The 13875-nt window shown below is 41.2% G+C and overlaps 1 protein-coding gene across 8 annotated transcripts in view; it reads right to left on the reverse strand.

Moving 5' to 3' along the window:
* The window catches only part of LOC145356936 (plasma membrane calcium-transporting ATPase 1-like), a 259985-nt gene that overhangs the window by 57055 nt on the left and 189055 nt on the right, over positions 1-13875 (reverse strand). For all 8 annotated transcript variants that reach the window (XM_080209940.1, XM_080209943.1, XM_080209939.1 and 5 more), the window contains 2 exons: positions 8950-9178; positions 1382-1561 (listed from right to left, as the gene is read on the reverse strand). In XM_080209940.1, coding sequence (XP_080066066.1) covers positions 1382-1561; positions 8950-9178 — 409 coding nt within the window. The remainder of the gene's footprint in view (positions 1-1381; positions 1562-8949; positions 9179-13875) is intronic.

A 13875-nucleotide genomic window follows, 5' to 3' on the forward strand; every position in this document is an offset into this window, starting at 1 on the left:
GAGTTAACTGGCTAAAAATACTCCTGCCTGTCATCATTATCAGAAGACAGGATTCAGCTGCTCCAGTTGAAGATCAGAGATTCAGAACAAGTGCATCATTGATAGGCCATCAAGCAGGCAGGACATAAAAGACATACAGCCCATCATCTATTATCTGTCACGGCTCAAGCTGAATACCGAAGATTGCTATCACTTTAATGACCAATGTTATCTCTGCTCAGCGTGGCGTGTGGGTTAGGTGATTGTGGGCTCCAAGCTGACTGGAGGACTAGACTGACATCCCAGTGCAATACTGAACAAGTACGTGTCAGAGTTAGCATCCTATGGATACTCTAAACTGTTTGTCTTTCATGAAAGTTAAAGATCTCTTTGAACGGAAAAGACAGTCTCCTCCCTTAAATCAATGCCAAAGACAGAATGAGTGATCATTCATTTTAGTTCTATTTTTGGGACACAGGTCACAGAATGGCTACCACATACGTCAAATGACATCCCAATTGGAGATGTGATAATGCACTTCATAGATGTATTTTTCCTGTGTTTCTTTTAAACTAGCACTCCCCAAGAGCACAAGCAACAACAGTGGTTATTTGATTTCATTACTAATGTCATGTGGTCATATTAGAAAATTGGCAGTAATTCCCATATTGGTTTAGCTACACAAAAATTTGTACGAAGGAGAAAGGCACAAAAAAAAAACTCTCACCAGCCCCAACTTTGAGATATCTTGGAAAGGCAGTGACCTAACTGGCATGCTTGCCACCTATTGCACACTTAAAAAAAAAAGCCTTAAACCATTCCATTGTTTTGCCAGTAATACAGCTTCATAATATTTACAACACAGAACAACCCGTACAAAAAATAACCTTGCAATATCCTTCTGTCAACCATGTGGAGTATTTACATCACAAAAGGCCTGAACAATTCAGTTGGTATTATTTCACAGATCTTGTCTTAAGTCTCGTCAGTTCTCTGGGAACACAAAATGCACTGAACACCTTTGACAAATAAAATAGTTTTAGAATTCAGTACGGGCCTCCAAAATTTACTGCAAGCAGCTTTCCAAGCTTAGCGACAGGCTAGATGAAAGCTAAAAAAACTGACGGGAAGCCTCCATTGACCTTCTACTCCAACATGGCATCGTGTAGCTAGCTCAGTTGTCCTCGTGAATATTTGGAAGAGCAAGGGGGAGGAATATTTTGCACACTTTTTCCTTCCTCAAATTTTGAAGTAAGCTCAATGCAATAACATTAAACACTGTTTAATTCCTCCCACTTCTTTCTTTGACTTGGGTCACCTTGAGAATGCTGTTCCTGTACTGTAACCTGCCACTGATGTATACATATGCTATTCAGTACCTCATACTTGACATGCACCATACCTCGCCCTTCTCGTTGCGGATTAGCCGGTTGAATTCTTTTCCTTCCAGACAAAGGAAGTCTTCTCCTGGATGGATGATGCCACACTTGGTGGCAATGGCACGAGCAGTGTTAATATTATCTCCAGTCACCATTCGCACGGTTATGCCAGCCCGTTGACACTTTAATATGGCATCTGGAACCTACAATGGCAACGAGCCAATTTCAGTGAATAAATTGACTTAGTGGTATAGATTGCAATCATTAACTCAAAAGGACTTCACTCTCTTTAAAAAAAACATTCAAAATAATCATTCACAGAGCTTCTTCAATGTCTCCTTATTTCATTATGGTTCCATCAGCAACTTTGTAACAACAACCATTTCCTAGAAGTTGGGCTATTTTTGTGACTACTGATCACTTGGTTATCTTGCAGAATCTCAGAAAATTAGGTCCTTCTGAAAAGTAACTTTACATATTCCCTCCTCAGACTATTTAACACTAGAGTCTTCACTAACCTGCTTTTAACCTACCTGGAAATGCAATATTGATTTGCATTGAGACGGACCAAATGAATACATTTATTGTGAGGACACTATTTTTTGTTTGTTGCAGCTAGTAAAGTTGCACAAAGGTAGTGCTAAAAAACAAACATTTTAGGACACTGAAATAGAATTCTTCAAAATGGGTGGCATGGTGGCACTGCTGCCCCACAGCGCCAGGGACCCAGTTTAATTCCCAGCTTGGTTCACTGTCTGTGCAGAGTCTGCACTTCTTCGATATCTGCGTGGGTACCTCCGAGTGTTCCAGTTTCCTCCCACAGTCCGAAAGATGTGCGGGTTAGGTGCCATGCCAAATTCTCCCTCAGTGTACCTGAACAGGTGCTGGCGTGTGGTGACTAGGGGATTTTCACAGTAACTTCATTGCAGTTGTTAATGTAAACCTACTTATGACACTAAGAAATAAACAAGCAAACAGGTACGCACTCAGGTGGAGAATCTAAACGGTCAGCTATTTAACAGGCATTTCTGACAAGTAAAGCAGGTCAAAGATTGAACATTGGACTATATCCCATTCCAAATGGGAAAGGGTCGCAAAGCTTTCAGAATCCTCAACTGTAGAGTATCAATGATGAAAATTTGACATTTGATACGTGCTTACCATCCAGTGGTTCTAGTAATGCAGAAATGGGGCAAGTACTGGGCTTAACCTTAGAAATTGGGAAAATTGTAGTTTAAAGTTTACTTAGTGTCACAAACTGGGAATTGAACCCGGGTCCCTGGCGCTGAGAGGCAGCAGTGCTAACCACTGTGCCACCCATAAAGTGTGCGTTTGGGGCGGTGGGGTGCTGTTGGGAAAATAGAAAAGGAGAGAAGGTAATAAGTTACACTGTGCATGTTTAGGTTGTTTTAGGATGTATGGTTGGCAACAGCAAATGGGTTAAATGCAATAGAGAGCGACGCAAGCTGACACGGAATAATAAATGCCTTTCAACACAAACAATAAAATTAGCTGACAGAGGTGTAATTATTTTCACCAAGAAAATGGAACCAACTGAACAGTTTGCGACTCTTCAGAAAGGGACTGTTTATTTATAGATAATAAGCATCTCTCGGCATACTGTGAACAAGTTGTTCAGCATGTGACTTCAAGGAATTTAAATTAGCAATAGACTGATATAAGATATCAGGTACTTAGTGTTATACATTATTTAAAGTGGACTGCATTGTTAAGCGTCATTCATAAATTATCAACTCGACAGGCACATAATTATACTTGCTCTCAATTTCAGTACACGAATTTAAAGACACCTACCACCTCGAAATGGAGGGTTTGCAGAACCAAATGTAGCCTAACTTTGCATCAATTTAGACAATATACATTTACGCAGGATTTCTTATAGCATGCTAAAGACACTTGCTCAGCCCAGATGTTTTTCTGTACAGACTGCTCAGTAGTGAGCTCTGGTATCTCAGGTGCCCTTCTGCAAGGTATAGGTTTCTAAAGACTTTTTTTTTATATGTTAAAAAGACCCACTTTGTGGTGTGACATGGAAAAGATGATGATGGATGGGAACTGGTCAATGGCAGCATACATGCTGTCACACATCCAGTCCCTGGCACAGTGGAAATGTGGCACCAGAGGTGACGTGGCTAACTTGGAAATTCCACAGTATTTATAGAACGGAAATAGGCTACTTGGTCCAAGTGGTCCACACCCAGTTTACACTCCACATATTCCATCATCCATCCCCAGCAACACATCCTTCTGCACCTTCCTCCCTTCTCTTCAGAGGCATCTTTGCTCTCCACTGCAAATGCGGTAGCAAGTTCCAAATTCTAGCCATAATCATGGGCAGACGGGTTTCCCCTGAACTTCCTACTGGGGTTTTTAGTATCTATCTTGTGTATTACCCCAGTCTCCCCTGCAAATATTTAGAGTAGGCTCAAAGGGTTGGATGGTGTATTTCTACCTCCGTTTTCTATGTTTCTATAGTTCTTGGGGTTAAAGGGATCCAGAGATATTTGGGGGTGGGGAGGGAGGAGAGAGATCAGGACAGTGAATCTGATGATCAGCTATGATCAAAATGAACAGTGAAACAGGATCAAAGGGCTGAATGGCTTCCTCCTGATTGTATTTTCTATGTTTCTAATGTCTTCTCATGGCTACCCTCCCCATCAAACTCTTCCATGGTCTGAAAGGCCTTTTAATCGGGCTACTTCACGGTCTTCTCTTTCCTGGGGAAAAACCCCAGGCTGTTTCTTTTTGTAGGGGGAGGCCAGATCCAGGGGGCACTGTTTTAAAATTAGGGGTTGCTATTTTGGAATAGAGATGAGGACTTTGACTCAAAAAATGTTTTGGAGGGGGGGGGGGGGGTCATTTTTAAGGCAGGGTGAATAAATTTGCTTTGTGCAAGGGAATCAAAAGGTTATCAGGGACAGTTGGGATTGTAGAATTTGAAATATGAATAGATAAGCTATTATCTGAACAATTGGTGCAGCAGGCTTGAGGGGCTGAATGGCCTACTTCTGCTCCAATTTCATATGTTTGTAAAAAGAAAACATACCATTTATGAATAACAGTGGAGTTTGAAAAGTACAATCACCAATGGTGCATGATGCACAATTGTAATTTATCAGTAATCTGTGTATGAAAAGTACAAATGGATAGACACACCACTTTACGTTGTGGTGCTGGGGGAGACCCAGCCTTTTAGGCATTGAACAGTTCTCCATTACAAACCAAACAATGTTCCAAGTAGCAAAATAGCACTGACAAGAGGTTGCTGAACAGATAGTGAGTGAATGTTTTCCACACTGATGTTATGCTCATTGCGACAAAACTATCAACAAACAGCTGAAATAATCAAGTACCCATTGAGTTACATGCTGAGATCGAGACTTCAGGACTAATCAGTCTATTAGAAAATTAGCATTGCTTCCAATTGGCGGCACGGTGGCACAGTGGTTAGCTCTGCTGCCTCACAGCGCCAGGCACACAGGTTCAATTCTGATTTTGGGCCACAATCTGTGTGGTTTTGGACGTTCTCCCCATGTCTGCCTGGGTTTCCTCCAAATGCTCCGCTCCAAAGATGTGCAGGTTAGGTGGATTGGCCATAATAAATTGCCCTTGAAGGCAATCAAGTTTTGTAAAAAAAAGATAAAAATTTCTACAGACCAAATTAGATGGGAGGTCAGGTGTTATGTGAGTTTCGGTGCAGACTTAATGGGATGAAGGACCTCTTCTGCATTGTATGATTCAAATCGCTGTTTACAAGTTTATCTCCTATCATTGCTCACAGTCTGTGTGGGGGACATTGGGTAGCAGACCCAGTTCTGCTAGGTTTGTCCCATTAGGAAGGACAGAGGGGCAACTGTGACAGAATCGGGGCTGGGGGGCAATCCCAAAATCAGATGGGTAGGCTACAGTCAGCCTGGGAACAATCAGAGGGCAAAGGTAGGTGACCTAAAAAGGTTAGAGCAAGGATATCAATTATAAAGTTAGATTGCAATGATTTCAGTGCTACATATAATAAAACGAAGTGGATCCCATTAAGTAGTGCAATGCACTTTAGCAATTGCCTTGTACTAAAGGTTTTTTAAAAAAATGAGTTAGAATGATATTGGCTGGCCCACTGACAAAACCAGCAAGCCATTAAGCCTATAGATATTACAGAATGAGCTACAGAAATCAGCAAGGTCTTATCAACCTGCAAATTAAATCATTAGAAAGCTTCTGCCGAAGGCATTAACAGTCAGGCAGGACAGCCAGCGATACAGATGCAAGGGACGAACAGAAAAATCAGAATCCTTTGAACTGTTGCACCCTTTAAATTTACAGACTGTTTTCTGCCATTTGTTGTTGACACCATATATTTTGCAACCTAATTAAAGAAATCTGTGTCTGTTCTTCCAAGTCTGCGCCTTCTATATTTAAATTGAGACTGAGCAGCCTATGATTTGCCACAGTAATAGTGGCTGTCAAGCTATTATTTAGTGCGCTGTCATTGGGAGCTTTTTTCTAATTTGAGCTTTTAAATTCCGTTGTTCAAGACTGCTTCAAAACAAGAAGAAAATTACAAACTCAAATCAAGACAGTAATTTAAAGGGCAGTTCCCCAATCCTCCATCCACATTAGATCCCCTGGAGCGTAGTTCCCTCGGGAAGCGTGGGATCACAGAATTACCACTTCAGTTCTGCCTCTTCCTCTCCCTTCATCCAATGACTTCAAAACACACATATTTTCCACATTAGTGTTAACAAAGCAAACCAGAAATTCTACACCAGCAATTCAGAATTAGTCACTAAAGCTATGTGCTATGGTGTATGTTTTAACCACCTTGGGTATTTAGTTAGGTGGTATGGTGGCACATTGGTTAGTACTGCTGCCTCACAGTGCCAGGAACCTGGCTTGGGTCACTGTCTGTGTGGAGTCTGCATGTCCTCCCAGTGTCTGTGTGAGTTTCCTCTGTGTTCTCCAGTTTCCTCCCACAGTTAGAAAGACGTGCTGGTTAGGTGCATTGGCCATGCTAAATTCTCCCCTCAGTGTACTGAACAGGTGCCGGTGCGTGATAATGAGGGGATTTTCACAGTAAATTCATTGCAGTGTTAATGTAAGCCTACTTGTGACACTAATAAATATTCTTTCTCTGAACATTGAATGGATACAGAAATGCAAGAACAAACATTAGGGTGATTGAAGCCATTGTCTTTGCTGTTCCCACCACCGCGTAACCACACAGTCTTCAGCATTCTCAGTCGCTATACTAGACTGCTGCAATTGGTGTGCCTTATCTGACCCCCATCGGGTTTGGCACAGTGGTTATGACTGCTGCCTCACAGCACCAGGGACTCGGGTTCAATTCTGGCAATGGGTGACTCTGTGGTGTTTGTACATTCTCCCTGTGACTGCGTGGGTTTCCTCCACAGTCTAAAGAGGTGCAGGCTAGGTGGAGTGGCACATTGCACTTTAGTGTCCAAAGATGTGTAGGTTCAGGAGATTAACTGGGATGCGGTTTGGGTAAGATGTACTTTGAGAGTTGGCACAGTCTCAATGGGCTGAATGGCCTCTTTCTACACTGCAGGGAATCTTCTCTCATCAGGAACAATTCAGCATCCCTGAATAGCGGCTTAATGGAATTACAGTATAAACAAAGTAGATTTTAATGCAACACGAAATGATCTGCGTGCTTGCAGGTTTCACTACAGTTTTCATATTAAGGTTTGATATTTAACATGGCAGGCGAAAGAAGTTCAATTATAAATTGTCCAGTAATTATAAATACTGTCAATTGTGGAAAAGAAATACCGAGGCTACCCATAAACAAGATTATGTGAAAATTAAAGTCCATCCAAAACAAATCCATGACTCTCATACAGGATGAGAATTGGCTTTGCAAAACCTCTCTCTACAAATTCAACCTTTTCAATGTGGCTGACGGCCACAAATACATTTTGCTAATTTTCTCATTTCAATCAGTTGTCTTTCTGCCAGCAGTTGTTCCTCTCCTCCAGTGCTGTGATATTTAAAACAGCAACACTTCCTTCCAGACTTGGCTGTCAGTTTGAAATCTTGCTCTGTATGCATCTAGCTGGGTGACCTCAGTTATTAAGGCAGCCACGACTCAAGTTCGGAGGAAAAACTTTTATTTAAATATCTCAGCACAGTTGCTGGGAGGGACAGAGTGGTGCTGTGGTGTCCACCCTTCTATAGTTTTAAGTTTAGTTTATTTCCTTAATGTCAGAAGTAGGCTTACATCAACACTGCAGTGAAGTTACAGCAAAAATCCCTCAAGTTGTCACACTTTAGGCATCTGTTCTGGTACACTGAGGGAGAATTTAGCATGGCCAATGCAGCTAACCAACGTCTTTCAGACTTTAGGAGGAAACAGGAGCATCCAGAGGCGACCCATGCAGACAAGAGGAGAATGAGCAAATTCTACACAGCGTGTGACCCAAGCCGGGAATCAAGCCCAGGTCCCTAGTGCTGAGAGGCAGCAGTGTTACCCACTGTGCCGTCCAAAAACTCTTTGCCTGAAGGGAATGATTAAGATGGCAATGTTCAATGATATGCCAAGAGTTTTGAGGATCCATTAAGGGAAGAATTCTGCTCCAGCCTTAATTGGCTTTCCTGACGAGCTCTCAGATGATGTCGTGCTGGACTCAGCATTTCAGTGAAGCTCAACTATCTCAAATTACAAATCAGGATGAGCTAATTGCTAACACATGAAGATGTGAAGGCAGCTCAGCTGAAGATAGGCTAAATTCGTGAATACATTGCAGGCTAATTAGATGCCAAATGGGAAAACTTTGCATTATTAGCACTTTACATTCAGCCTTAAGGCGTTGCTAAGAAAAGGCCAGAAAGAAATAAAATGAAACACTTTGATGTAAATTTTACATAGCAAGCAGAGCAGCCACAGGAACACATTATCCAGGACTGCGGATGCCTCCATGTTGCTGTTCTTCAACACTCATGATAATGCATCACGAGAGGGACATCCTGGTGTTTGAACTTTGAGGAAGGATGGTAGTTGCAATCTACGAAACACAAGTGAAAATATTGCTCCAGAAGAGTTTTCAATTTGAGACCAGTAACTGTTTTGGATTATCATAGTATCACTGTATACCTGCAGTGTATAAAAAAGGCCATTTGGCCCACCAAGCCTGCACCGACAACAATCCCACCCAAGCCCCAATGTAACCTCACATATTTACCCTGCTAACCACACCCCCCCAACACCAAGGATCAATTTAGCATGGCCAATCAACCTAACCAACACATCCTTGGAGCGTGGGAGGAAACTGGAGCACCCGGAGGAAATCCACACAGACACAGGGAGAACATGTAAACTCCATACAGAGCCACCCAAGGCTGGAATTGAACCCAGGTGCCTGGCGCTGTAAAGCAGCAGTGCTAACCACTGTCCCACCCACTATGCAAGAAGCTTCGAGCTCGCAACAGTTACTGATAATGACAATTGACAGAAAATGAAGGAAACAATTCAGCTAGAAATTTGCAATTTTGTTTTTAAGATATTCACAACGTTAAAAAGAAATTTCTGTTCTTTGCTCTCTAAAATCCAATTTACCTCTGGTCGCACGGGGTCCTCAATTCCCACAACAGTGATGCACGTCAGGTCACTTAGAATCTCATTTTCGTTATCCCATTCGGGTTCCTTAACAAAGTCTCTGTATGCAAGACAGATGGTGCGCAGCCCTTCACAAGCCATTGGCTCAATCACTTTCTTCACCATTTCATCACGGTCTCTGACCTTGAAAACTGTTACATCTCCATTTTTACCTAGTAGCTTTGTACACCTGAAAAATATTCACAAACATTTTCTTGGACATGAATCATAAACTTCCAGGCTTACAAACGTATTAGCTGTCAGCATCTATTGCCCTAAGAGAACAAACAGTAGCTGAAGGGACCACATGGTCCTGTCATTGACTTTTGGGATGTGGGCCTTACTGGCAAGATTAATATTTGTTGCTCATCTCCAATTGCCCTTTAGTTGAATGGCTTGCCACTCCATTTTAGATGAGAAGTTAACAGTCGACCACTTTGAAAGGTTTAAAAACCATCTCCTGTGTTTTTTCTACTCATTCGTGGCACATGGGCATTGCTGACTGGGCAGCATTTATTGTCCATCCCTGGTTGCCCTTGAGGTGGTGGTGGCAAGCTGCCTTCTTAAATTGCTGCAGCGGACCCACAATGGCGTTAGGGAGGGAATTCCAGTATTTTAACCTAGTGACTGAGAAGGAACGGTGAGATATTTCTAAGTCAGGAAGGTGAGTGGCTTGGCGGTGAACCTGCACATGCTGGCGTTCCCATGTACCTGCTGTCCTTCCAGATGGAAGTGGTCTTGGATTTGGAATGTGCTGTTTAAGAATCTTTGGTGAATATTGTGTAGATAGTACACACTGCTGCTATTGAGCATCAGTGGTGGAGGGATTGAATGTTTATGGATGTGATGCCAATCAAGTGGGTTGCTTTGTCCTGGATGGTGTCAAGCTTCGAATGTTGTTGGAGCAATACCCATCCAGGCAAGTGGGGAGTATTCCATCATTCTCTTGACTTGTGCCTTGTAAATGGTGGACAGGTTTTGGGGAGTTACATGCCACAGTATTCCAGCCTCTAACCACTGTTTATGTGACAAGTTATAATGATCCAGATGTCAAAGCAGCGAAGAACTGCAAGCTTTGTTTTTGGGTGAGTGTGCACAGGAAGTGAAGAGCAGGGTTTTTAAGAATATATTTTAACATTCATGCACAAAATTTGTGCTTTAAAATTAGAATGTCCACAAACATGAAGAGTTTAATCTTGACCATTTAATTGGAGGTCTGTTTTGCACATTACAAAATTCTCATCAACTTAAATCCTCCTCCAGCAAGGAGTTGATCTGGATTGTAGACTCCTCCATAACATGGGCTATTGGGTTGCTAGCTTGGAGTTATCAACTGTAAGCCAAGTTAGAAAAAGATTTGCTTGCACTTTTTATTACAATAGAAGATGTAATTATAGGCTTTTTTTTAAATTATGCATTTGTGGGACAGGGGCATCACTGGATGACCAGCATTTATTGCCCATCCCTAGTTGCCCAGGGGTAGTTGAGAGCCAATCACATTTCTGTGGGTCTGGAGTCACATGTAGGCCAGACCAGGCAAAGATGGCAGATTTCTTTCCCTAAAGGACATGAGTGAACCAGATGGATTTTTCTGCTAGTCAACAATGGTTTCATGGTCATGCGTAGGTTCTTAATTTCAGGTTTTTTAAAAAAATTGAATTCAAGTTCCATCATCTGCCAGGGTGGGATTCGAACCTGGGCCCCCAGAACAATAGCTGTGTTTCTAGATTAATAGTCTAGCAGTAATACCACTAGGCCATCACTTCCTAGTAAACTAGGAAAATCTGAATCTCAGACTCTATGCTTTTTGATGGGTTGTCAAAAGAAATAGACATCGAAGTACAGACTGGTCTAGCAAGCTTGTCTGGTGAGTAATCAATTCATTCAGAGCAGGGATTTCCCAGGAAGGGACAGTGTGACTAACCTGTATGATAAGTTAGGGAGGCAGAGAGAGGAAAAAAAGATAGGCAGATCATTCTCTCTTTTCTCGTCATGAGGATACTGAGCAAGGAAAGGGTTGACTAAGATACGCATCCAGCCTCCCGTTCCCCTAGATCAAATCACTGGCCAACGCTCACCTATGAAAAATGACTCATAAAACCTTATCTTATATTCCCTAGAATGCAACTGATATCCTGGTAAACAACAATAGGCACCCAAGAAGGTAGGACTCAAGGCTTTAGTCTTAACCATGCAAGACCAAAAGTTCAACAAGGTTCGAGACATGCAAACCCCTCCTGCAGTTAGTCAGGGTGGAGTAACATTTGAAATGATCACCATAACGTGACATCAGTCAGCATTCTGTTTCTGATCCCAACATTAGAACTCTTGTAAATAATTAGGATTCATTGCAAACAACTGAAATTGATTTTTGGGAGTGGGATAGGAAATAGAACAGTGTGGGGAAGAAATTCAATAGCTACCAGGTTAGCACATTTAACTGATTAGAACGTAAACAGGACAATAAAAAAACCACAAACATAGCTGTAGCCATTGTTCAAAAAGGAGTTATCCGACAGGCGATCTAAAACCTGATCTTTTAAAGTTCTGAGCACATTGTGAAGATACTTTCCCTATAAGAAATATATTTGTGTCATGTTTCTTGTGTAGAATTTGTTTTAGCAGTTACTTGCTGCTTTGTCTATGACTGGCAGCCCATATTGTTTCTGCAGCAGCATAATTGATCTCAATTGCTGGAATGTTTTAATCTGGGTTAATGCAGGGTTGCTATTTTAGTGTTTTCCCCTGGGTTTTTTGGAGTGGGGCTTGATTTGGGTTTTGCCAGGAGATGTCAAAGTCAAAGGGCAAGGTTAGGCTCAAGGAGAGAAACCCACCTCAGTTGCTGTTCCAGATCCATAGATAAGAAATAGCTCTACATCTCTCTGAAGATTGGGGCCTGCCAGAAAATAGGTCCTTCTCTGAAGTTCTGCTTTTTGACGATAGTTCTCTGGAAACTGCTGTTTGCAAGTCAGAAGTCAAGTATCTTTCTGCATCAGTCCAGAAGGGTTAAAAGGCTGGAAATCTAGCATTGAGTATATATATTTTTGGTGCTAATTGGTTCTGAAGTAGAATTTATGCTTATGGAAATATTGCTTAAATTTGAACTACAGAAAAGGATAGCTGTTAAAAATTACACTTTATCACGTTTAAGTATTGGAATTGGTAAAAGTTATGTTAATTCTTTTTGTTATTTTCTAACTCTGTTCTTAAATAAATTTTGTTAAATAGAAGCTTCCCACTGGGTCAACAGAATCACGCCTGGAGTGAAACATCTCATGCACAAGTGCCAAAATCTAATAAGTTGGGATCTAGACTAACTTTATAGTGTACCTTGTAGTTCCTGACCTGGTCTCTAACAACGTGAAGTGACAATTATTGCAAATGCAAGTTGACTAGAGGTGTATCTGTTTCAGCACAATTGATATTCTTAGCTACCTCTTAAAATAAACAGAGCCTCACCAAAGTGCCTAACTACCTAGAGATAGAAGTGAACAACTACCAGATACAACTTATGATGCTGGTTATGAAAGATAGTCAGGTATTTAGCATCTTTCAACAACAATAGAACCTAGCACTGTAGAGCCTGTGAACTTCTGTGGTTATGATTTAACCACAGCAAAGCTGCCATCCCCAGCACATCTCCAGTCAGATAAGCCAGAGTTCCTCTTAAGTCATAGCTTAAAAAAAACCCGAGAAGTCATTTTGTCTGCAATTTACATGAGATACCCTCCTATAGCTTCCTTCATGGGGCAGATTCATTCCAAATTGACTCAAACGACTTTTTTTTTTTTACTATGGATGAACAAACATAAAAAGCATCATCATTTAAACAGACGCTAGCCTTACCAGGGATTCCCACATCCCAAGAATGAACAGAGCTAGGGACCAACTGCTAGAAAATAGGATTAGAACAGATAGGGGCTCGATGGCCCATCATGTCTGTTCTGACCAAAGGGCCTCTTTTTGTATTGTAACACTCTAAGATTATGACGCTATGACTCTAAAAGTAGTTCATTAGCATTAATCACCCAATTATGTATCACAGCATTACTTATCTGATGCAAAAGCTTTCAATTTGTTAAATTAATTTACAATTTGTTAAAATAATTTACTTTTCCTTTTAGCAAGGTACTTGCTGCTTCATCTCCACAATTCCTCTACATTTTAATGCCTACAATGAAGGAGTTTACCCAGGAGTGGAATCTCTAAGAACTTCCATCACAGCACTGTTGTCACACAGTGTTAACATAACATGCTGTACCATCCAGGCTCAACTTTCCTTTTTATGGTTCTGAAATATAGCTTCTGCAAATGAATAAACATGCACTTCAGTATAACATTTAAATGATAAGTCTGGGTCAATCACTGACTAAAGGTATCAGTTGAATCAATACAAACAAAAGAACATGTAAACCTTGAAAACGCAGGAGTGTCCAAATCAGAATCTTGGCTTGAAAATGGATTACTTAAGAGATTAGCCTCATCAAACAACTTTGTTACCCGTTTTATAGGTTATCCAGAGAATGTAAGACTAGTGATGTGCTTAAAAATGAGAAGCATAGTCTCGCTTTCATAATTTCACCTTCAAGTTTGAATTTACTTAGTGGCAAGGATGGCTTAATTTTTGATATGAAGTCTTGGCCTTTGATCACAGCAACATATTGCTTTATCTACTGCTGTATATTATCCATCAATTTTTTTTTGCATCTTTAGATTCTTATTGCAGTCATTGGGATACATCAAAAAGTATTCAGTTACAGTTGTAGCCTTTTGGATGACTTGTCAAGACCAAAGAACAAAGACAACTACAACACTGGCACAGGCCCTTTGACCCTCCAAGTTTGTGCCAAGCATGATGCCCTAACTAAACTGAAAAAAACCTTCTGC

Source organism: Carcharhinus amblyrhynchos, chromosome 22 (assembly GCF_965287045.1).
Source record: "Carcharhinus amblyrhynchos chromosome 22, sCarAmb.v2.hapA, whole genome shotgun sequence".
Taxonomy (NCBI): Eukaryota; Metazoa; Chordata; class Chondrichthyes; order Carcharhiniformes; family Carcharhinidae; genus Carcharhinus; species Carcharhinus amblyrhynchos.